This window comes from Athene cunicularia (genome assembly GCF_003259725.1).
Source record: "Athene cunicularia isolate RWA chromosome 2 unlocalized genomic scaffold, athCun1 chr2_part1, whole genome shotgun sequence".
In the NCBI taxonomy this organism is placed as follows: domain Eukaryota; kingdom Metazoa; phylum Chordata; class Aves; order Strigiformes; family Strigidae; genus Athene; species Athene cunicularia.
The window spans coordinates 134,508,423-134,534,318 of record NW_020799095.1 but is presented as its reverse complement, the minus strand read 5'-3'; the positions used below and the strand labels follow the sequence as shown (position 1 = coordinate 134,534,318).

General features: G+C 36.0%; 1 protein-coding gene across 1 annotated transcript; it reads left to right on the top strand.

Moving 5' to 3' along the window:
- Positions 1–44: 44 nt before the first annotated feature.
- EIF3E (eukaryotic translation initiation factor 3 subunit E) lies at positions 45–25,195 on the top strand. The gene is made up of 13 exons (XM_026841661.1): positions 45–175; positions 2,005–2,119; positions 5,171–5,288; positions 9,269–9,311; positions 9,769–9,873; positions 11,753–11,878; positions 13,374–13,498; positions 14,634–14,760; positions 16,789–16,890; positions 17,895–18,004; positions 23,436–23,538; positions 23,787–23,921; positions 25,031–25,195. The coding sequence occupies exons 1-13, from the start codon at positions 86–88 to the stop codon at positions 25,067–25,069; spliced, it is 1,338 nt and encodes a 445-aa protein (XP_026697462.1). The 5' UTR covers positions 45–85; the 3' UTR covers positions 25,070–25,195.
- Positions 25,196–25,896: the final 701 nt, after the last annotated feature.

Sequence of the window (25,896 nt, the reverse complement as noted above, 5' to 3'; positions counted from 1 at the left end):
GCACAGCCCGTAAGAGCCGCGGCCGCCCGCCGCCTCCCCGCGCGCCGTCAGGCCCCGCCTCTTTCTTTTCTTTTCCGTCGCCAAGATGGCGGAGTACGACCTGACCACCAAGATCGCGCACTTCTTGGACCGGCACTTGGTCTTCCCGCTGCTGGAGTTCCTCTCCGTCAAGGAGGTACGTGGGTACCCCAGAGGCGGGAGAGCCCGCCATGTAGCTGGGGGAGCGGCAGATGCTGCCACCGCTGCTGGTGTCTCGTGGGCCTGGCCGCGCCGTGTCCCTCGCCGTCTCCTTACTCAGGCGCTGCGTGGCCCGGGCCCGGCCCGTGAGGCGGCTCGGAGCACGTTGACTGAGGAAGGAGCTCGGAGCTGCTGTGGCGCGTGGGGAGAGGGCGAGGAAGATGCGTGTGGGTTTTCTCGTGTGGAGGGGCAGAGCGAGGCCGTAGGCCGAGAGGAGGCCTGGGGCAGCCGCTCCTCCCGCAGCGGCGCTGCCCGGGCGGCTCGCTTGCGAGGCAGAGGGAGCTCCTCTTTCCTCCTTCTCGGATTCGGTGTCTTTTTTTCCCTTTTCCTCTTATTCGGGGGAGGAAAAGCAGAAGCTCTCCCTAACAGCCGTGGTTCGTTTTCTGCTTATTTTCCGACGGCGTGGTACAGCCCTCGCTAGCCCTGCACCTCGTCTGCGGCCGTTGTCACTCGCGTTACCCCTCAGCCGTGGGTTTGCAAGGCGGTGGGTGGGGTTGTGTCGGTCTAGATAGTATTGTTAATCAACTTTTATTTTAAACTGTTGTCATCACCAATTTGTTTAAACCAAGTGTAAATTCTTATAATGTTGTTCTTTGGTCTTTTTATATAGATCTTTAACTATATTACTACAAAGAACCAAATAATGCCGGCGATAGTTTAGATCTATGAGAGTTTAGTCAGAAGTATCCGAGGCACTCATCCATTTGAAATTGATACAAAATGTTTAACATTACATAAGCTTTGAATTTAAAATAGGTATTATTTTAGACTTCAGAAATAAACCAATTAAGGATGCATACATTAAGACTAAACAGCTTTTATATTTAGTGTATGGACTTTGCTTCATGTCTGTCATCTTGGAGGCATTTTTACTAATTTGGCATTTGTAAATCGAATCAAGTTAATTAAACAGTTATTTTTGTAGTGGTAAATCTTGAACGACATGATGTTCAGAGCTGAATTAAACTTTTGCAGGTTCTGCATCTAAGATATCCGTAACTATGGTGTGGTGAATTGTAATACAGCCTTCATGAAAGTGTATTTTTGAGGTACACTGTAGTTTAGGCCCCCACCTACATCTTGAAGATCTAACAGCAGTTTACAACTCATGACTAAATTATGGGGTAGGAATCTTAAAAACCAATCTGACAGGTTTAAAAGAACAACATTGAATTACACGAGCCAAACCAAATTTGCTCTTAATGCTGTACACGTAACAACGTATTTTAAATTAATCTGTGCTACAATTAAAGTGTAAGTGTGATCTTGAGTATCACTTCTGACACCCACTTTAAAGTATTTGATTAATCTGCTCTGTTCATTCAGCATATTATTTTGTGGAAAGTATTCACTACTTTGAAGGAAAAATCTGACCAAAGTTTGTTTTTTTTTCTTTTAAGTATATATAATTTTCAGAGATTTTTTTTTTATGTTGCATTTTTTCCCCGTGAATTGTTAATAGGAATTATTCCTGTTAAAGGAATAGTAATCTAAAATACTACTTGTCTTCTAACTAGTGTTTGAAGTTCCTTCATTCATAAATAGCAGGAAGTTGCTGGTATCTTGCCAAGACCTGAAATGTAGAGAGGCTGTGTAGTAAGCATGCTAAATGACAGGGTTGTGATATCTTGCAAAGCTGTGAGATTTAGTGTTTAAAATTATTTAACTGGACAAAAATCCATAAATAAACTGTTCCATGAAGGTAACTACATAATATGGATTGGCAATTATATAGTATTAAAAGAAATCTGTTAATTCCTGTTTCAGATTTACAATGAAAAAGAGCTACTCCAAGGAAAACTGGATCTCCTTAGTGATACCAACATGGTGGATTTTGCTATGGATGTGTACAAAAATCTTTATTCTGATGAAATTCCACATGGTAAGCTACTCATTTAGAAGTAAAGTTTGTTTTACAACTGATATTTCTATCTAAAAAAATAAATAGATAGTGGTAATTTGCTTGTTACACTCAAAAACTAGAACACTTTAACTTTGGCCTTAAAGAAAGGATGTGCAATGCTGAAACAAACAGAATCCCCTAACACTGGGAAGTTTGGTTCTTGTTGATCAAGTAGGAATTTAGTCTTTGAGTGATAGCTGGAGTATTTCAATGGTGATTTGGTCATTTCAAGCACTTTAGAGATACAACCTAGTAGAGTTGCACTTGGTTTTCATATGTCAAATTAAACACTATTGCACAATGATTTGGGGTCACTAAACATTTTCTTTAAAACATCCAATATATTAAGGCTAGATTTCCATTGTAAGTAATTCCATTAATATGTTTGTCCATGGCTGATTTTTAGACTTTATGGAGATACAAATGTTTTTGAAGATGCATGTTTTCCTCGCTTCTGTCAACATGTAAATTGCTGTTTCTCTAGAAGAAAATCAATGATAATGTAATAGTGACTATGAAATTTCATATCTCACTGTATTCTCCATTATTTTGGAAACTTTACTACTAAAATTTCTGTCTTCCTGAGGAGCGTTTGGGGAGGTGGAGAAGATCAGAATATCTTGCTTTCTCTTTAATTTCTGTCCTTCATGGGTGGTTTGGGTTTGTGTTTTGTTTTTTGTTTTTTTTTCCTTCCCTATTTTTCTATTTCTTCTCTAGGTTGTTTTTTTGTTTGTTAGCTTGTGGGGGTGTCTTTCCTTCCTGACCCTAGTATTTGGATATACGCTTTCTTCCTATTTCTCCATCTCTTTTCATTTTGTGGAATTCTTTACCTTTTTCTAAACTGGTGGGACTACAGTCTGTCTTGCCTGCAGTTTAGGAGGAAGAGGCTCAGTTGCTTTTGTATAGTCAGGTGCAAGTTCTTCTGCCTCTGGTTCATTCTGTTTAAATGGCAGAGTTGCCAGTTAGCCTTTTTGAAAATACATGATGTGAACTGATAGACTTATTGACTTTGGATTCAATGTTTTGACCAAATCTGTGATATGCTATCATTAGATGTTGTTGTTCATGAGTGTATATGCAGCGGTGCATGGGACTGATAATAAACAACGAGAACCAGAGGTTTTCACTGCCGTAATCTAAGAAACAGCCGTAATGGTGGCTTCAGTTTTAGGTTACTTATCAGTTCTACTGATTAAAAAAAGTCAGACTATCTCAGGGCTGTAAAAATCTCAAAGCTGAATAGCTTTTCCTTTTTCTCTTCTTGCTCCACCCTTTCTAAACTAGCTTGAAGAAGAATATTACTGTATAAGTAGTAAAATGCTGAAGTAGTAAACAGCACAAGAAGTGTCAATCCTAGCACACTTCACAAAGTAACTAGTTTAATGTTTTTAATATTCTGATTACAGCCACTTAAATAATACGCGTAGCAATCTGATTCATAAGGTCATAGCTGCAAGGAAGTCAAATGAATTTGGTCACTGAAAAGCTCTGCCTTCATGTAGTCCAACAGTTTCCACACTTAAAATGTTTTTCCTGTACTTTTTTCAGACATCTCCTGAAGTTTTTTGCGTCTTTTGGCAGGATTTTTTTTATATGATGACCTGCTGTTGCTTGATCTGTGGCTTTTATTGAACGGTATAAAATGAACTTAAGCAGAGGTGATACTTTCATGCAGAGTCAGTTGTTCAGGGTGCTTGCTTTTAGAGCTTTCTATGAAAAGATCTTAACTTGGAGATATTTCTGGTATGTGTCATCTCCATGCATCAACACTTACCAGAATCTATGTATAGACAGTTTACTTTTATTTGTGGAATTGCTAGTTTCATTAGAATTTTACACTGTTGGGTTTTTTTTTTGTGTGTGTGTGTGAAGACCTCACTGTTTTAAGTATTCAAACTAACACTATTATACTTAGAAAGTCTCTGTATAATTTACAGTTGCTTTTGTCTTGTCTTTCATGAGATCAACTTAAAATTACACAGCCAGGGGATGTCACAGGAAAACATTTTCTTAGTAAGTCAACTGAATGGTTTTTACATATGTTTCCTCTTCTTCTTTTATTATCTCAAGCTTCATCGGAAGTTGGAGATAATTTCTCTTTATTGGAACACTTCCTATCAGGCAAGTCATTCTTAATTTAGGCTCAGTAACCATTACGGTGTTATCCACTTTGGTTCTCCTTTACAAATATATATGTAGTCAAATCACAAAAGAAATGTCCAGTAGGTTCACTGTGGCATTGAGTCTACTGGTGTGTGGCTCACTTTCATGGCTTCCTTCATACTGTTCTGGGATTTGATCTTGGTGGTTCTTATCCCATATGTTTCTGGCTTGTATAGACAGTCTCAGGGTGCTACTGTTTTTTCTTCAGGGCTTTTTTTTTTTTTTAGGTATATAGGCTTTTCTGAATTTTATTTAAGTGTTCATTTTAATGCACTGGTAGCACTTGGTGAGGAGGTTTGGGTCTTTGTAAAATACTCACTCTAAAGCTGTTAGTTCTATTTCCTAACTATTTGTTATTAAAGGCTTAATGTTCTAATTAAACATGCATAGTGTTTCAAATCATAATTTTGCATGTGGAGCTGCTTTAAATTTTTCCTGTCAATTTTCAGTTAAATTTTCTAAAAATGTGCTTTCAGAACCTGGTCAGTTGGAGGAAGATTAACCTTATTGGCATCATAGCACTGTTTACTTGGTTTCTAAGTTTACTTGGAATAAGAGAACTTACTTAAAAGGTTTTTCCCTTAGTGGAAGCCTGAAGATACCTTCTCTAATACAGACTGCTCCAGCTATACCTGCTTTTTAGTGTCTTGATTAGAACTCCACCCAGAAGGAAAGGAACCAAATGTTAGAAGGTTTTTACTAAACTAATGAATTGTTAGGTATCTCTGGTTTTGCAACTTGACTGAGAGGACAAGTGAGGTAGGAATTGGGATGACGTTCAACTGCTGTCAGCACCATGCAATTACAGGTTGGTTTCTGTAAAAAAACTAAGGTGTTACATTAAAATCTTTTTTTGTCTGTGTTTAGCTTTGCGTGAGAAGAGAACAACTGTTGTTGCACAGCTGAAGCAGCTTCAAGCTGAAACTGAACCTATTGTCAAGATGTTTGAGGATCCAGAGACTACAAGGCAAATGCAGTCCACTAGGTAACTTCTGACAGAATTTCTCAGAACAGCTTGCTGGTACTTCTTAGTCATTGATGGTAGGAAGTCTCTCTGTAGCACCTGCAAAGACAGACACTTTTATTTCTAGCCAGTATTTAAGTAGTGCATGTTGTCAGGTAATTGAAATTGATGGACACAGTTTACTTTTTTTTTTTTTTCAGTGCTTTGATCTGCTGTGCATAAGGTTCCTAAAGTTCATGAATCAGCTCAGGACAGGTGACAGCCATCATTCGGTGCAGTCATATCACAGCCAATATTGTTTTGGGGGAGGTTGGGGAGCTGCTTTTATTTGGTTTTTGGAGGGGGGTTTTTGGGGGGGAGATGTGGGCTGAAACAATTCAGATTCTCTTTTCTGGGAGACCCATCTGTTTTCTCTCACTTTTCTACCTTCCACAGAGGATTATGGAGTGCTGTCTTCCATATTCTGAGATAAAGCATCCTTTCAGCCTCATAACACGTATTTTTCAGGACTCTGTCCTTCCCCCCTCCTTCCCTTCCCTCACCCCCTTAACTGGCCATCTTGTTGATGTAAGTTAGTGGTCATAATCTTTTTAAGACGTATCCACTTTCTTTCACTTTGATGGGAGTAATTAAAGTAGAATGGGTTTTTCTGCACACTGTATCTAAGGGATTTGAGAGTTCTTGTGTTTAAACCTGAATTGGGCCCTGTAGGAAAGGGTTCAACTGTAGTCATTGAGGAAGTAATGCACATGGAGCTGCTTTAAATTCTTCCTGTAATTTTCAGTTAAGTATTCTTGTGCTTTCAGAAGCTGGTCAGTTAGAGGAAGATTAATCTTTTTTAATTTTAAACTATGCAACTTCAACAGAGGGTTGGCTAGGTATTTAATGTTAAGCTACTGCTTGTTGCCTTTACATAGGGAGCATTGTTATTGTTGTTGTAAATGTGTCTAACCAACTCTGGAAAATTAATTAGAACCCTTCTTCAGCCTTACCTGCTCTAAGATTTCAAATAGCATACCACATCAGATAGAGCACCTGTGGCTTGACTTGAATTTGAAGGTGAAGCCTGTACTTGAGTTTATTGTTGGCAAGCTTTATGCATCTGCTGATATGGAAGACACTTAACATTGCTTCTGGAATTATCTTAGAAAAACACTGGATGTACAAACCATTTTTCTACTCTGCAGAAATCTTCTTGATGAGGTGTACCTTTGTTTGGGAACAACCCCCCTGAATGGGTTGTTGAAGGGGAAGGAATTTCATTAGAATTTACTCCTTGTTTTGAGTGCAGATTATCATCCTTTCTCCCTTTCCTCTCTTTGCCTAACTTGTTGAGAAACCTCATTGACCTATTTGGCCTGTGCTTCCTCCCCTCTGCACATGGTTTTCAGAATTTCTTATAGTCTAATTTAGAATTTGGTCAGTGCAGAAATGTCGGGGTGCACTGCATTGGGTCTCAATGTGCACATGAAACAAGATGTCAGTAGAAATCATGTAGCTTTCCAGCACTTCAGAAAAAGCTTCTGTTTTCTGTTCTGATACCACCAGAATATACTTAAGTTTCTGCTGCAGAAAGCATGGTCAGGATAAGTAAGCCACCTTTTATATTTGATTTCAGCATGGATATTTACATTTACTTATGACTTGGGTGATTCTGCAAAGCCAGTAGCTGCTTGACGGTTTTTGGAAGTATAGCTTTGAAAGGGAAAGGCTCAATCGCTGTTAGTTAACTGCCCTGACGTTATTAACTGGGATTATCTTAACTTTAAAGAGACTTCCTGATACTAGCACAACTCTATTCAAATGGAATTGAACTTCTGATCCATATATAGAGATCTTGTTCAATTCTTCCTTTGCCTTTAGCCAGTTGTTATAATAATATTTGGCCTAGGAAAAAAAATTAACCTAGTTGCAGTTCTAAGTGCTACCATTCCTTGGGAAGTGTGTTCTGGTACTTGACCTTTGATCCACTGAAGTTGGTCAGTAGTATTTATTCTAAATTGGAAGCACCCTGTTTGGAAGCAAGAGATAAAATCAAAAAATGCATGGAATTTAACTTGCCTAATGCTGTAAAATATTAGCCGTACTACTCATATGCAGCAAGTTTTGTTTTCAGAACTGATACATTGTTTTTTTTGTTAAAATGTTTGAAAACTCTGCAGCTCAGAAATACTGATTTTTGATTATTGGCTTGACAGAAGTTCTAATCCAGACTGTTGGGGTTATGCAGTAATAGGGAGAAAGAATTAGGCTGAAAAGTGTCGATCTGTCTAGACCTGAGTAGCATGCTTCAGACAATAGAAAGCAAGTTTTAATTCTTTGACTGTTGTGAATTTCTGCTGGTGATTTGGAATCTGGATCAAATTTAGAGCTGCATATTAATATTCAGGGATTTAGATCACAGGTTTTGATCCATGACAGTGCCGTTTGGAACGTCAGAGTCTGGGAAGTGGTAGAAGATGTATAAAGGAGATTTTGCAAGTGGAAGTTCTTTTAAGAATAAGCCAAAACACTTCACTTCCTTTTTTTCACTTGCTTTTTTTCCTAAGCAGCTGTTGGAAGACATTGACTTTAAAATTTTAGAGGATTAGTCAGTATTCCTCATCCTTGAAGTATGTTGCACGGGAAGAAACCCATGACATTATTTTGCTCCTTTCACAAGTATTATTGGGTATTGTCATTCTTGGCTACCTTGGCAGTGTGCCATTTCCCTGTAGAATTTTATACTCTTAAGTTCTAATTAAACTCGCAGTCAGTTGACTTCAGAGTAAATGAGGAAATTTTCTCCTGCATACACTTCTGCTGTATCTTTGTCCCAAGAGGAGTGTATAGCTTGGTGCTGTCCTCTTCATCCTGAGTACATGTTTTGTCAAGCATAATAGTTCCATGAATTGTCCAGGTCATCTTTGCCACATGATTGTTTAAGTGTGACTGCACAGAAGAGATGAAGTGGAGGGTAACTACAGGTGATGAAGCATGTGCAAGGGGAGTGGGGGGCTGGAGAACAGAAAAATACCATTAATTCTTTCAGTATTATAGAAAGACAGTCCATACAGTTGAAGTGCCAAATTGAAAATACTTACTAGTTATGAATATGAACTATCTATAGATTCAACTATGGTTCTTGATGCCAGATGATTACAGCAGAGTTTGAATGGAATTCTTATTGCATTGAAAAGCTGGTGTGCTAAAATTTCACTCTTAAGAGCTGATCAAAATCCATTGTAGACACTGGATACAAAATTATACACTAACTATTAACTATTGCTTAAAAATACCACAGGTATCTGAAGTCCTGTAGTCATTAATATGAGACTTACTGGTGGTAGATAATTTCATGCTTCCCTACTGGAGGCTTGAACTTTCCTTGGATCTGGATAATATTGCTTGTCCTTTTATTATCCATGTTGGGGAAAAATAAAACCCTCCAAAACTTCAGAAATTTGATCATGTGTTAATTAGATGTTTAGAACTTAACTAAATATAGTTACTGTTTATACTTGTGCACTCTGCAGGCATTTGCTGTGGTAGAGGTATTCTTGCTATCCATTGTGTCCCAGTGCTAACAGTGGGATAAGTTCCCTTTCAAGTTCTTTTTTACTTTAGTTTTTGGTGTATTTTTTTCCTGTTGTGTTAAATTCAAACTGCTTGGCTAGTAATGTGGTGGAAAGAGCTCAAGTCAGATTTTGGCTTTCATACTAAAAGCTATGGATGCCATCAAATTTTTAAAAACTTCCCACCCTTTCTTAACTCGTTATTGTTGCAGGTGGTATTACTTATTTAAAATTACATTAATTTTAAGATTTTTGAAACTTCTTCACAGCACTTTAGGAATAGTTGGCTTGTTTCTGCAGTGGCTTTTCCACAAGTGGAGTAGTATCATCTTAAATTTATATTCTATTCAGGTATTTTAACAGCTAAAGATTGTGTTGTGCAGAGTGTTGCATGGTGACAATCAGGTTTTTCTGCTAAAACATCAGTGTTCATCTTTTTTATTATAGGGACGGTCGGATGCTGTTTGACTACTTAGCTGAGAAACATGGTGTAAGTGTTTTAATTCTTATATCTGTTTGAATTCAGTTCTGAATCTCTTCATCCAACCTCCCCCACAGCCAACAGCTCTGAGCAATTAAAGATCAGCGTTTTGGCCTGTCTCATGCCAAAGTAACTAATAGGCGGAATTCCTAATGCTAATGTATTTTATTTGAATGCCTTTAAACTTTTAGTCTTTTTACAAAAATAAAGCTGGATCTCAGTGTTAGCGGCATCCTGGTAACTAAGATGTGCTTTACTTTGTAATACAGAATTTCACCTCTCTTTCCAGTATTGGTATAATCTTTAATTCAGTGGTGTGGATTAAGAGTATAATAGTTTTCCGTTGTTCTATCTGTGTACAATGTCTTTCAAAGAACCTGAAGATTTCAAAAGTTACTTTACTATTAAAATTGGCTTGTAACAGCTTTTTTCCTAATGAAAAGCTTTTTTTTGTATTCATTTTCAGTTTAGGCAAGAGTACCTAGATACACTCTACAGGTATGCAAAATTCCAGTATGAATGTGGTAATTACTCAGGAGCTGCAGAATATCTCTACTTCTTTAGAGTTCTGGTAAGTTTTGGGTGTTGTTTGGTTTGGGGTTTTGTGGTTTGTTTGATGTTTTTTTTCCCCCAATGAAATACTTAGACTGGGAAGTTTTCTGTATTCTTAAAATTTGATAGTTTTGAGCTTTCTTGAAACAATTAATATGCACCACAGAGAAGTTGAAAAATAATTGTTAATAATCATCACTGTTTTCCAGCAATTCTGATACTGTCCTGCTGAATTCAGAACTGTCCTTTTAATTTGTATGTCTCATGGTAACATTTAATTACAGAATGCTGCTTCCTTCCTCACTTTAAATGTATCCTGGAAAAAGTATTTAAAAAAAATCCTACTTCGTTTTGTGCGTGGATGTTACCAACAGTAGCGAAAAGCTTGCAGGTGGATTGAACATAATGGTGAATTGCCAGCTTCTCATGTGAACTCTCATCTGTCTTCTCTCGAATTTTGTGATGGTTTTAAGAGTATAAGTCATCTGCCTAGAAAATGTAAACAGCTTAAATGAGAATTGTAGAACCAGATCCATTGTCTCTGAAGCAGCTCTTCTCATGTTGTAATTCTTACAATTTGTTAATGGTGGAATTGAATTTTGAGAATGAAGATTTAGTGTCTTCTAAGAATCTCAACACAGTAAATTTATTGTTGGTAGTCACTGAATATGCCATTTTACTAACAAATGGAAATTTAAGGTAACTGCTTGGAAATCCAGATACTGTAGCTAGAACAGCAGCAGTATCTAAAGGCAGTTACTGTGAATAGCTAACTAATCATGTGATTTGGAAACAGCACAGTGTGTGTGAACTTCCTCTACTAAAAGTATCTGCTAAATTAGTACCTGGGTTGTCTAGAAGACTTACAAACTGTCACTATCTCATGGATATGTGGAGTGATTGCTGAAACTATGTAGTGGTTTGCATGTTGAGGTTAGTTTGTTGCAAAATTGGAAAATATATCTTTAATCAGAATAGGGTTTAAAGTAGGAATAAGGTGAATTCTTAGTCTAAATATTGATAATAAAGCTGAGTTCTTCTGTATGAAGGTACATGCCGTGTGCTGAGGGGGAATGAAAGTTACTTATGTAGACTTGTGAGCAGCTATTCTTAATTTTTCATGCTTTAATTCTGGGTTTAGTGTTATGTTCTTACATGTCAAATAGCTAATTTCAAAAAGTGAAGTACTGTTTTTGTGCTGGTAGCAGCTTGGTATAAGGCTTTTGTTACTAATTCTGATGGGAGAAGATTTGTTTAAAGTTCTGTGTGATGAAACATAACCTATGAAAGAACTATTGTAACTGATCTGAGAAGAGAATTTGACACTATGAATGACCTAGTGTAATTCATTCCTGTATAAAACTAACACAGCTTGACCTTAGGACTACCCTTCCAGAAAATAGATTCAATACTGCAAAATTGCAGTTTTACTGGATGTTTCTGTAAGAAGTATGCTTTTTGGCACAGAATTAGTAGAAAGAACCTTGAGTACTAACTTTTTTTAAGGTGATTACCTACTGTCATGAATTCTTTAGGAACCTGCTTTCTAATAACCTTGTTCTAGCAGTTTAGAAGCATTTTTATGTGGTGTAAAAAATTAATTAAATTTGGAACTAGTGTATCATTTCTTTTTTTCTTTTTTTCTTTAACTTAAACTGCAGTAGTGTGGAGCTTTGTCTTACTTTGATGGGATTTTCTAGTTTCTTCAGAAGCATTACTGCTGTTTCTTCTTTTGTACCTAAATTGCTTTTTTAAAAGTACTCCATTTGGAAAGATAGGTCCATGCAAATTTGATATCTTGTAAATTAAAAATACTTCCTGAAATTTTTTTCCTCTCATTTTGAAGTAAATAATAATTTAAAAAAAATAAGAGACTTTGTTGCCATTGTTGAAAATAGGTTCCAGCAACAGACAGAAATGCTTTGAGTTCTCTGTGGGGAAAACTGGCATCTGAAATTCTGATGCAGAATTGGGATGCAGCAATGGAAGATCTCACAAGACTGAAGGAGACAATAGATAATAATGTAAGTAATATCTTGGTCGTGTTGGTAAGGTGAGAGGTTATAAGTGTTGATATTCAAGTTTTATTACAAAACACTTAAGGTCTTGTTTAGGAGTAGTTTACCACTTCTTCACTAGATACTTTTTTATAACTGTGGGAGAGTCCAAGTGTGCTTGTAAAGAAATAGTGAGGGTCCTTTTTTTCAAATTACTTGCTTACCTCTTATCACATTTGAAAATACAGCTGACAACTTTTAAGATATTTCCAGTAAGCAGAAAACCAAACTAGTCTCAAGGATGAGTTTGAGGGCAAGGTGTCATTGTGGGAAATTGCTGCTTAAATTTCAGATAGTTGTGCTGTTGTGCTATTCGTATTCTATAAAGAATTAAATATATGTAACTAAACTATACTCTTGCATGAAGATAGCACTTTGGACAAAAAATGAAAGACATCTTGTTTCTGGAAATAGTTTTCAGTCAATTCATCTTCCTCATCAATTCCTAAGTTCAGATGAGCACCAAGAACATGAAGGGAAAGAGTGGGGTTGCAGTACTCATTCAGAGCAGCTGAAGTGATTAAAGACCTCTCAGTCGTCTTCTCTACTTACGGGTCTTCAGTGGCCATATCTGAAATGTGAGAGTCTTACTCTCCTAAACCAGAATCTTGAAAAGGTGTTTTATTTTGGTGGGCTGTACGCTCGCTGCCCAGAATCATTCTTTCTCAGTGTGGTAGATAACTAATGTTAATACATTTTCTTCTCTAATTTTTTCATCATTATGAACCTATATGGTTATAATAGACTATTAAATTTGACTTATTCATTAGACCCCAAGATTTTTTTAGGATAGAGTCATAGTAGTTAGTTGTCATGCTCTTTAGAGTGATTATTACTTGCTGTGTCAGTTCATTCTCAAGATGTTGCTTTGCAATCTTATTTGAAGTGCTGCTGAAATTTGGAACTAATACAGATACATAGAGCTTAATTCATACTTGTGCGTTATCAGCTGGTTTAAATGAAGATAGTTACATTCTTATTTCTTGGCTGAAAATTATTATGGTGTTTCATCATTGTCTGAGACTGGCAAAAAAGCTTTTGTGAGGATTTTAGAGAGGAGGAAAAACTGAAAAGCGAGAGAAGCCAAATAGTTCCTCAGATCATATCTGAAGAGGGGAATACATGAAACAAAATTCAAGATTAAAAGGGAAGTAATAACCTGTCTTAATATGGTAGTCTTTGGGAAACTAAAATCCATGCTTTGCCATAACAATACAAATTTTGGCAAACAAGTTGGAATATAATACTGGAAAATTTTTGTTGGTTGTAACTTTCAGCAGATTTATCTTTAACAGATGGCAGGTTAAAAAGCTGGAGGTCAAACTAAGCCTGAGAGTGATAACAGCTAAAAAGAGCCAGTAGGAAATCACAAATTTTTAAAGACTTGGAGGCTTCCATACATTAGTATTCAAGCAAACTTTGTGTTTTATTTCACTTATATCAATGTTATGTTTTCTTGTAGTCTGTCAGCTCTCCACTGCAGTCTCTTCAGCAAAGAACATGGCTCATCCACTGGTCTTTGTTTGTGTTTTTTAATCATCCTAAAGGAAGAGACAATATTATTGACCTTTTCCTCTATCAACCGCAGTAAGTTGCGTTGTGTTGTGCTGGGGTCTTTAAATCAAAATGAAGGCAGATGATGAATATGCAAGCTTGTCAGACATTTTTTTTTTTTTAACCCATAGCCTGAGGCTGTTTCAGAAGCTCTAATGTTATTAACACTTGAAACTTTTTTTTCTCCCCAAGTCCTTTTGTTTTGTGGTGTTTTTTTTCTGTATAATCTGCTTTTATTTGTGGGTATACTACTTTGAATGGGAAGTGAGTGGTGAAGTAGGAAGAACTGCGTCTTTTTTTTTTTTTTCCTTAGTGCTTGGGGGTGGACAGAATAACTGATTTTGCTAGATTACCAACTGCTACCACATCTTTTAGGCTGGAGGGGGAAGTTATTGTTCTGTTTTGATTTTTACAAAGCCTGTTGAAGAAGGGTTCTTAAGAAAAATCTGAGAATAAAAATGAAAATTGAAACACTATACCCACTTGAGAGGGCTGACTTCTTATTGATCTAGGCGTCTAGAACAGCTTAACACTCGAGAAATTATTTAGAAGTTTTGCTCTCCTTTGAGTACCTGCTTAGAGGTAATCTACTAGAATAGGAGAATAGTACTAAAGAAAAACAATTGAATTTCTTGTATGATGATCCCAGTAGACTGGTAATTTGTAATGGACTTTTTGCCTCCTTTTTTGTTTTAGTGTATGTGTTGGTTTGTTTGTTTTTTTTTAATTTTTACTTCTTACTTGTAAATATGGGCTAGTTTATTGGAGAGTTGAAGAGGAAAATTGCAGGCTCAGATGACAGTATGAAATAGGACTTCTTGTGGTTCTGTGTGTCTGTGCAAACCCCTCTTGTGAAATCAGTGTAGCTGACAGATTATGCCAGTGTTGACATCAGTTTAGCATATGGACTGTTCTCTTGCAGTGCTAGCCCCTTTTCTTCTATTTCTAGCACACTGCTGCCTTCCCCTTGTTTCCCTCTCTCTTTTCCCTGTCTGAAAAAGGTGATCACAAGGTTAACAAAAATAAGTCATTCTTCTACATTTGAATAAATGGTCAGTCATAAGCCCTGGTATTGTATTGCATAAAAGGTGCATAAGCAATTTACCATTAATACTGGTTTGATACAAAATTGCATTATCTGAGCTTTATCTCTATTTTTTCTTTCTAGATATCTCAATGCAATTCAGACAATGTGTCCACATATCCTCAGATATCTGACTACTGCAGTCATAACAAACAAGGATGTTCGAAAACGTAGACAAGTGCTGAAAGATCTAGTCAAAGTTATTCAGCAGGTAAGGACTGAAATATTGGACTTTTTCTGTCCTTTTTTTTACTAAGACTCCATAATACCTTTCTTCTAATAATATGTCTGGTTTAGGACTTAGGGATTTTGGTGCTTGCTTTCTCTCACTGAACTAATTTTCCCCTGTGAAGCAAAATGCATGTCAGCCAGTGGTAGGACAGAATAATTTTTTTGCCTCCTTTCATGTCAACAAGCAATGAATAAAATAGAATGTGCAGTTTAATTTTCTTTCTGTATGATTAAATGGAGAAAATTCAGCAAGACATGTGAAATGCCTTTCTATCTGATTCTTCTTTTTCAGCTATCCCTACAAGGAATTGTTATATGAATAAGGGATCTTGTTTGCATTTCATAACCACTGAACTGTGTGCATTGGTTTGTGTTCATGTGCAGTTTCTCGAAAATGTTTCTGTTGGCACAGTTACATGAGGATGTAGACATGGACATGAGCAGTAAAAGAATTGTGCTTGATAGCAAACAAGGGGGTTATGGCAAAGATTTTTATCGCAAGTTGGCATGCAACTTGCTTACAAGCCATTGTGCTTCGAACACTTTTGATAATAACATATATTCTGAATAATGAACTACAGTATATAGAGACAGTGCAGTTACTACAGGCTAGCAGTTGATCAGATCCCCTAGAAACATTTATGTAACTACCTATGCAAAGTACAGTCAATGCAAAAATAAAAATCTAAACATATCTTAATTTGTATTAAAGCATTAGTGTTCACAAGTAGCACAAGAAGCTATAAACCAATTGAAATGTTGAGATTAATCTTTTTCTTTAAACTAAAAACTGATTTTAGTGTTGACCTTTTCATATAATATGAACTTCTAATATTTGAAGTAAAGTAACATTTTACAACTTTTTTTGCTTTCATTTTATCCTGTACAATTGACATGAATAAAAAGGATCACTAGGATGTTCCTTTTGAAAATGCCAACTCTGGCTTTGGCTTTGAAATATCTGGTAAGAGATTTATTAAATCATAAAATGGCAGAGGTTTTACAGATTTGAAAGCAGTTCAGACAGGATAACTAATAACTTGTCTACATAGGAAAAACAAAGCCTTGAATGAAGTGATCTGTCAAATGTCATATGGTAGGCCAATTGCTCTACAAGTAATTAGAGATTGCTAATACTTCTGAAACCTTTGCAAATATTGAACTGATAGGTAAGCAGTTTGCTGTTCATATCTTTTAAAAGGTGATCAATCCAAGACTGTTTTACATAGTGGATGTTAATTATGTGGTTAACAAGTACTATTTTGATGTAAAAAACCTCTTTAACTATAAAGCTGAATTTTAAACCTAAATAGTGAGACTGTAAATACATTTTTTGTAGAATAAAAACCAGCTTTGATCAGAAAAAAAAAAATCACAGTAATTCCCTTAATCTATTGATCATCTTGTATGCTAAAGCAGATATTGACAGATAGTGGGGTAAGCTGTCTTTAAGTGTTAAGAGACATTGGAAGATGTTAAATTATGTCTTAATTTACACAGATTTATATAGATCTAGTGTTGTTTGTGTCTTATAGTTAAAGTTGAGTAGTTCCTGTAATGCCACAATAAACTCAAGCATTTTGTTTAGAGAAAGTAATTTGTTAGTGATGTTGTTAGTGTAAATCATAGGGTCATTTGGTTTGAAGCATGAAGGATTTGGTGTTGGACTAGTCTTTGAAATCTGAATTTAGGAAGAATATCTGTTCTACCATATTTTAAGAGATTTTGAGGTTTGATACAGAACCAGCTCTAGTCTCAGACTTGTTTTTTAATGCAAAGATTGCACCACTAAATGCTGAAGATTAAACTGCACTTCTGGTTGTTTATCCATACTATGGGAGGGGAAGCACACTTATTGGACTTTTATAAGAGGAATCGGGACATATAACTTTATTTAAGATGATATATGGACTTAGTTCCCATATTACGTTTTGTTTGGAGAATATAAGGAAGACTGGAGTGATCTTGTGGCCTCGATTTCTAATACTGTTCCTAATTTTTTTGACAGGAGTCATATACATACAGGGACCCTATCACAGAATTTGTGGAATGCTTGTATGTTAATTTTGATTTTGATGGTGCACAGAAGAAGCTGAGGGAGTGTGAAACAGTAAGGTTTATAACTTCTATAAGACTTTCTTCCTTAAGTAAAGATCTCAAGTTCACAATGGCCAGCTAACTTGTTTGAAGTGGTGTTTGATTCCATTGTCAGTGTTTTCTGATGAGACTTAATCCACAGGTGTGTGTTTTTGTGCGTGGTTTTGGGGTTTTTTTGACAACTCATTTTGTAACACTTAAGACTTATGTGTAAAGATACAGCTTTAAAATTTTATTTAAGCAGTTCTAGAACAAGAAGTGTATAGGTAATCATATATTTGGCCGAGTTTCAGCTTTTCCATTAGTGTTTGAAAAGTGCTTGAAGAAAAGCTTAGATTTGCCTTCTGTTGTGAAAGATACTGCATCCTGGAATCCTAATGGTGAAAAGTAAGGTGAAATTACATTAGGATAGTTAAATACATATTCCTGGAAGAATCTTAGTTATCTACTATGAACAGTTAAAGATTCCTCACACTTGAGTTGACTAGTGTAAAAGTATTTCTATTAGCTGAACATTAATACCTATTCTTACAGCCTCTGGCTTGGCTTTCCTGTTGCTAGTATTCATCACTTAATTGGGTAAATCAGAAGGTTTATAGTAATCTTCACGGCATAGGGCTGTGATCTGAACTGTATAGGCATTCTTGCACTACTATGTAATCTGGTTTGCATGGTAAAGAGAATGCTCATCAAATGGCAGAGAAGAATTCTACAATATGAGAGGGGGCATTAAATTTTACATGTTGGAGGGATCTTCAGTAGAATTATGATAGCAGTATACCTTGTTCTCTTCTTGAGTCAGATCTCGGTGATCATGTTAGCACATGATTTTAGTTTAGCAAGCTGTAGAACAATGACAATTTCTGCCAAATCTGTAGGTTTTTCTCCACATCTTGGAACACACCAGGAACAGTTTTTAGATGGACTGTTGGCTGATCTTGTTTAATGACAGCATCTATCAGTAAATTACTGCTTCCATGTTTGTTCTCAATGTTCCTTTTCTCCTTACGCTTGCAGGTACTTGTGAACGACTTCTTCTTAGTGGCATGCCTTGAGGACTTCATTGAGAATGCACGTCTCTTTATATTTGAGACTTTTTGTCGTATCCATCAATGTATCAGCATTGGGTAAGTTAACTTAATACACCAGTTCAGAAAAATCAGTCATGGATGACAGTTTGACTCGGTTCATCAGATGGAATGAAAATCATTAACTAAAATTTAATTGGATAGTTGTTTTCTTGGTTTTATAGCTCTAATGTGGTAAACAATGTGATATACTTAAATTACAGCAATCATATTTTAAAGTTGAATTCTTGTGGTTAACTTAAAACAACCTCTCTCCACCACCCCCAGCCCCCCAATCAAACAGTGCTTTTAAGCTAAAACTTTCTCATGGTGTCACTACTGGATTTAATGGGAGCTTTCATACCCGGTGTCACCTAATACAAATTGCAAATACAGCAGTTGTTTAAATTTATTTTTGGTAGGTACAGATACCCATGTCTGTCTCATAGGTATATTCTTTGAAAACTTAGAAAAAGAATTGTATTGCTTTTTTTCATTGAATAGAGAACAATAGATTTCATTCCCTGTGGCACAAAGTGAGTGATCCGGCTGCAAGAAAATTGTGTTCTTATTAGCAAGAATGTCTGGTGTTGACTCAGATTAATTTTGTAAAAGCAGACTTTTCAAATGGATCAGCTCTGCCTCTATTGTAGCAACTAAGCAGGAAGATGTTATGCATGCTTGAGATCCCTTTCCACTTGGCTTTTGCCCCCATTCCCAATATTTCCACATCCCTTAAATTAAAAAGGAAAAAAAGCGAAGTGAATGCTATAAAAATCTCAATGGTAGAGAACAGTGGAGAGATCCTTGAGACAGCAGAAACCCAAGCTGTTAAATCGATCAGGTGCAATGGAGTCTTGTTACCAGCTTGTATCCAGAGCAAGTGTGTGTGTCTGGTCCTCTGAGGAAGTGATTTAACAGTGCTTGATTTCAAAAGGAAAGGACTTGAGAGAAAATTGTCTTGGAGTTTTGCAAGCTTATTGAAAGGATTACTTTTTTCATAGATAGGTGTAGTTGGAGACAAGGACAAAGACTCATTACTTTTAACCTCTCTTGACTGTGTGACACATTAGTCTTCAGTACATTTGGGAAATTATTTTTTTATCTTTTGTATCGGCTTAAAATAGGCAGTGAGTTCGATGTAAAAAGCAAACAGTGAATCTGCAGTTAATCAGCTGTGGTATATTGTGTTTTAAGCATAGTCATAGGAAACTGAAGGAGATACTGTGAACAAAACTTCCATATTTAGGTTCATTTTTATAAGGAGACTAATGGTTTATCTAAAATGACTTCAAGCAGAGTACTGCATGTTTAAGGATAAAGGGGTTTTGAATAAGCATTTGAATAAAAATGTAAATAAAGTTTTCTTAGGAATGAGTTTCTGGGGAATATAAAACCCCATAGTATCTTGTAATTTTGCTACAATTGATTTTTAGTACTGTGAATACTGCACATATTCTAGCATAAGTTTTCAATGAAACTAGATGTTTAAGATTTTAAGTAAAGACTAGATGTCTTTCTAAGCAGCATGCTTCTCTGATCTGGGTCCAGTCAATGAGCAGAGAGTTTGAGGATGTGTCTTAGGTATGCCTCAAGCCTCTCAGTCAGAAGATACTGATAAACTGTGGGTAATGTACCAGTGATTCATTCCAGCAAAAATAGCAAGCTTTATTTAACAGTTCAAGGTCTATGGTAGGTGTCCGTCACTTATTTAGTGTTTATTACTTATTTTGCAGTTCATATTTTTCGTGCCATATGTGGTATTTCAACTTCAAGTATGAGAGAATTTATTGTAGTTGACTCTTTGTTATGTGTTAAGTGATGCATAAATATAGGTAGCAGTGTCTTTATTTTATGAGCACTATGTTGTGTTCTGCGGCAAGTGATAAGCTTTGAGACGGGACATATTTCAAATTGACATGGATATTCCTGCCTTTTATCGCTTCAGGTAACTGCATGTGGAATTGTCAGTAATGAGATGCTTTTCAGTAGGTCATTGTGTTTTAAATTGTAGGCATAAGTCTTATGTTTCTGCGTAAGCTGTAACAATCATTAGATTTGGGCTTAAGTGGGGTGCATAAGTATTTCTTAGTGCATTTCGGACTGGCTTTTGAAGAAACGAACTGGTTGAAATGCTTTTAATTAAACATTTGACTGAGGTATAGTTCTCTAATTTCTTTGTCCACAAGTGACTTCCACTGCTATTCCTGGAGTTTAAAACTAGTTGGTTGTACCACACTGCTTGATAAGTACTGTTTAACTATTCAGAACTAATTTGAAAACAATTTGTGGGAAATCTGCTATTCCTTATGTTAAATGGAAAATACGTGGCTCATTTAATGGTTTCTTTTTTAACTACTTAACATCTGTCAGACAGATGACATTCTTCCAAAGGATGTAGTTGCTTTATCAGTTGCAACTTAAAATTTATACATCTCAATCTTACAATTATCTTATTGTTTGAAATATTATGTTTAGTATGAAGTAATGGATTAAATTTAATCCAGAATGTGTTTTGGTTAGTTTGATATGTCTGTATTTAACTGAAGACTTGAATATGCTTCATTCTTCTCTACGTGTTTTTCTTCTGTGTGCAGTACAGAAGAAAATAGTAGACTTGTTTACTGAATTCTATACATTTTCATGTATAAACTTGTTTTTTAAGCAAAGAAAACTTAGCCTAGTGTGACCCACATAAGTGGATTTTCTATATAAAACAGAGGTACAGAAATAATCTAAAGAACTTTTTTTGAAACTACCCTTTGAAATCACCTGCAACTTGGAATGGTAGACAGTATTCCTTAAATACTAATAAAATTCTTTCATTATGGTTCACTCATTTTTATTGGATTGCAGTGGGGATCTTTATAAACAATGGTTAATCTAACTAACAATTTGCTTCCATTCCTTATTGTTAATGATGTTAACATGTGTTTGTAAACCTGAATGTGTTACTATTACTTGAACTATTAAACGTGTATGGGGGCTAAATTGTAGTTTGCATCTCTTGAGAGTATTAGATACCTATTTAACAGTGCAATAGGAGAATAGTGTTGTTTGTTACATAATTGTGTTTGCTGCGGAAGGATGGAGAATGTTTTTTTGGCTGTGTATATTGCTTTACCAAGTAAATACCTCCTCCGTGTTACACATCCAGACACTTTGAGTGGCGCTGGCTGTTTTGGTGTAATCTACAAGCAGATCCTAAAATGGAACACAGTTGCCACAAGTGCTGAACAAGGTCATCTTTTGCATTGAAGTCTGATAAAGTTTTAGGTTTTTTAAAATGCAGGTATCTTTATTTCATTAGAAGATAGTTGTTACTTGATAACTTTTCTTACATTTTAAATCCATGTAAATCACAAAGCTAGAAGTTGAGATAAAATAGGTTTTAATAGCCCTTTTTACCCTGTTACTTTCATGCTGAGATTTGTAAGTTATTCAAATGCATGTGCAGGAAGAAATACCTTGCTAGAGGTATGCTATTTCTGTCATGTACTTGCATATATGCTATATATTAGTTTATAGAACATGTTTTAATTTTAAAAAGCCCACTTCTGAAGAAGCTGAACTAGTAAAATTTAGACAGAATAGGAGAAAGTAGAATTATCTGGTAGGTGATACAAGGCACTTCATAGTTTCTGTCTTGGAATTACTCTCCAGAAGTATGTGCCCTCTGCTCTGTCAAGTACACAAGGACTTTAGGTTAAGCAGAAAGGTGCTGTAGGTTGGAAGGGTCCTCTGGAAGACATCTGGTTCAGTCCTGTGCATCCGATTTAAAACTCTGAGAAGGACTCACTGCAATGTTCCATTAGGCTATTTAAGGCCTTGTCTAGTTGATTCTTGACTACCTCCAAGGACAGAGGTTCCATGCTTTAATCCCAAAGGGAGGTAGTTTAATCCCCAGTGTAGGGACAGTAAACATTCTTGTGGTCATCTGGAGCAGGAGTTACTTTATCTGAATCCTACTGATGCATCTGAAAGAGAAATACAAGAACATGCAACACACATGCACCCCACCCCATGTTCTTTTAAGTTTGAAATTTCTTCAGTTTCAAGTGAGGTGCTTAGCATCACCGATTGAAAGGTAGTAAAGCATTTTGTAGCTTCTTCCTATTCAGATATCTTATTATACTCCTTATTGAAGTAGTATTCTGCTTAGATGACTGATAATTCCACAAAAATTTACATCCCTGGTATCTTCCTGTTCTCTTGTCTGCCTTAACTCTCTAAAATTGCTAATTTAACCATAGATTAACAGTTATAGTAGAAGGATAGCAACTGTGGTTGGAATTTACTTACCCTTGCTTTGCCAAACTCCAGATACTTTGTTGCCTATTTGTGTTGTTTCACTGCAGTGTGTTCTTGCAAGTGCAGTATTTTAAGTTACTTTGGGTTTTTTCTATTCACCTCACTTCATGTTTGTGACAGAAAATGGAATTTACTTTTATAGTTGGGAGAGGAGTGAGAGATCAAGAACATATCAAAGACTGTATAAAGGTGACTATATAGATAGTCTAGCTAGGTGGACAAGGTAAGTATTTGCTTCACATTAATAATCATCAGGAAGGGAATCACTCTTTCAAGTGCAGAAAAATATGTTTAAGCAAGATCCTGTAAAATGGTGGGAAATTGACCTCTTGTGCAACTCAGCATAGCCAGCAGGCCTTTTGGTCATGTCTGTAGCCCTTACTTCATGTTTGTTACCTTAGTCTGAAAGCTGATGGAAGAATGAGTGTTACAAATGTCCTGTATGAGCCAAATGCCAGCAGGCAGCTAAAGAAGTTGGCTGGAAAGCCACAGGAAACACCATCAGAAGGAATTATTCTTGGGCAAGAGTGCTTGTTTCATTAAGAATTTTCCTTTCTCTGTCCTTCCCCACCATCTCTCTTTGAAATTGCAACAAGTTTGAGCATAGTGTATCTGTCATCATCTATACCAAACCCTGTCTCATGGCTCTTGTTTCTTAAACTTCAGGGTGAAGTTTACTGCTAAATGAGATACTGAGAGAAACTTTCTTGGACTAACTAGCCTAAACTTTGTGACTGCTGGCTGCATTTACATAAGAATAAAAGCATTTCAGTTCTCTTTATAATGATGGATTGCTGTTTTATGTTGTGGTGAGACTTACTTAATTGACAGTTTTCCAAAGAAAGTTCATGTAGGCAAGGTTTAATAGGAATATATAAAAATTTTACAGGTCAAGATTTAAGTGCAAGATGATGACTAAGTATACTTTCAGGATGTGAATTCCTTATTCACAATGTCCCAGTGTAAAGCAGTGGGGGTGCAAGATGTGCAGGAGTGCATGTATGTAAGCTTTAAAGTCATTTCAGTCAAATGAAAGTATGCTTCCCAAGACATGTGGTATTTATTGAATACAAGCCTTGGGCTGTGTGACACTTCTTGTTGATTTAACTTGTATTCAGTCCTTAGTTATGTTTACTAGCATTAGAGGTTTCACCTTTTGATTAAGTCTGTTATCTTTTAGTATGTTGGCAGATAAACTAAATATGACTCCGGAAGAAGCAGAAAGATGGATTGTCAATCTAATTCGAAATGCACGATTAGATGCCAAACTGGATTCAAAGCTGGTAAGACTGTATAGATGGATCAAAGTGAACTTGTTGAATTTTTCATTAAATTTCTTTTAACTTAGTCAGACTGCAAATTCTGATTTCTGCTTTATTTTACTTTCCCATAATGTGTAGTGGACTTCACTTATTCTTTTTTAGTCTTGTGTGTAAGATGATTTGTGAAAGCTCTGGAAACAGAGCATTAAATTAATGGCATATGCCTTCTGAGTGATTGTTAAACTTGCTCTGTCTTTCCTGTGTTTTAGGGCCATGTAGTCATGGGCAACAATGCAGTCTCACCTTATCAACAAGTGATTGAAAAGACCAAAAGCTTGTCTTTTCGTAGTCAAATGTTGGCTATGAACATTGAAAAGAAATTGAATCAGAGTGGTAGATCTGAGGTTGGTATAAGTCATACTTTTTGGAATCCCTGCTTTTTTTTTTATATGAGATATATTTAAGTATAATTCTTATCCTGTTTCTTAGTTCATCAGATATACCTACTTCAAGTTCTGGCACTATATAGTAAATTGAAAAAGCTTCTTTTCTTGTAGTGAACGTTAGAAAGTGACTCTTGTTTTCTTCTTGCCTCTCATCACTGGGTGGGTTTTTTTGTTGTTGCATTACTAGGTAATGTTTCTGTCATCATTTGATTCTTATTCCCTTAAATGATCTCAATCACCTAAAAAGAGATGGTTTTGAAGGGTAACAGTTATAAAAGTAGTTGTATTACTTTTTTTCAAGTGGGTTGTACTTGAAAGTTATCTGTAGGTATATAGATACATAGTATTGAGAGAAGAGTAACTGATGCTTGAAACTGGAACATGAAGGGGAGTGGTGCAAACCCCTAACTGTTAAACCCATTTTATTAAATACTAGAGAATATAATTAGGTTTAAGTAGAGCCATGAAAATTAGGAAGCTGTCAAGATCATCTGGTTTTATCTCTGTGCACTTTTCAATATGGGAAGCCTTGTGAGGGACAAGAACAGTGTAAAGTTGATGACTGAAGTCTACTAAGGACCTGGACAAATGTACTTAAAACAAAAAACAACAAAAACAAACAACCAAAAAAGCAAACCACATGTTAAAAGAACTTAGAAAATATTAAAAGTTTTATAGGGCTTCTACACTGCTGAAATATTGATGGAAGTTGGACAAGCAGTGGTGGATTAGTTTATTCCTTTAAAGGGAAGTCATGTGAAACTTAATGTGATACTATTTTCTTTAAAAAAAATATATAGCTGCCAAATTACTTTTTTTATCTTCTGGAATTTCTCCTTTTTGAAACTATTAGGCTGGGGAACTCAGGCTGTACAACTTAATTACAGCATGTATTTCTGCTATATCAACACTTGCTTTAAACTTACAGGGTATCCTTCACTAATTAACAGTACTCCCACTTCTTAGCCATTTATCATTATTTTTTTAATAACTTCTCATAATTTTTAGTAACAAAGAAATAATATAGTAATCTATTTTGTACTGATCCTTATTTATTTATTCTTTAGGCACCTAACTGGGCTACTCAAGACTCTGGCTTCTACTGAAATACTTTTGCAGAGGGGCAAGAATCAGTTTTCATTTGACTAAAAAGTACATAAATATGTAACCTTTTTGAGAAAAAGTAATTGTGTTACATCTAACATTAGTTGAATAAAATTGGCTAATTTTAACTGCGTATCGTTCTGTTTTAAATAGATACTTCATTGTGTTGTATTTTTAGCATAATGATGTTCTTGAAGCATGTTCGATTACAGTTTGCACAATTTAAAATGTCAATTTGGTTAGATTTGTTTGTTTCAAAGGATGCTATTGCTCTCATAGCTGTCTGAGTTTGGAAGCACAGAATTACCATTATTTATTATCCATTGCAAGCATCACACAAAAAACTAATAGCAGATGGTACAAACAAATGGTTCCCCACTGAACATTTGGCCAAGGCAAAATCTTTTTGTCACAGAAGCAGCTTTGTAGATTGAAGGCATGGATAGCCTATACCTTTTAGGAAACCTAACATAATCTACACGCAGTGTAATTTGTGTACACCTGTGTGTTCATGCTTCAGAATTTTTACTGTTTCAAATCACATTTTTAAGGTTTCCAAGACTGGGCAAGATTCTGGAGTAAGCTTTTAGTTTCAGGGGGGAAAATGTCTTTCAAAAGGTCTGGCTAATGAGCTGGGTATGGTTTAAAGGTTTTGTTTTGAAATCTGAAGTTCTTAAAGACTCATGGTGCAAACATGAAGCACCAAAACCCTGTGGTGTTCAACTGTTGTAATTTGAAGGGGGTTTTGAAGTTTCTGGGTTTTTTCAGCCAGTGTTTCATACTTCACTGGGTTTCCTTAGCATCTTTGCACTGCAGAATATATCATAGT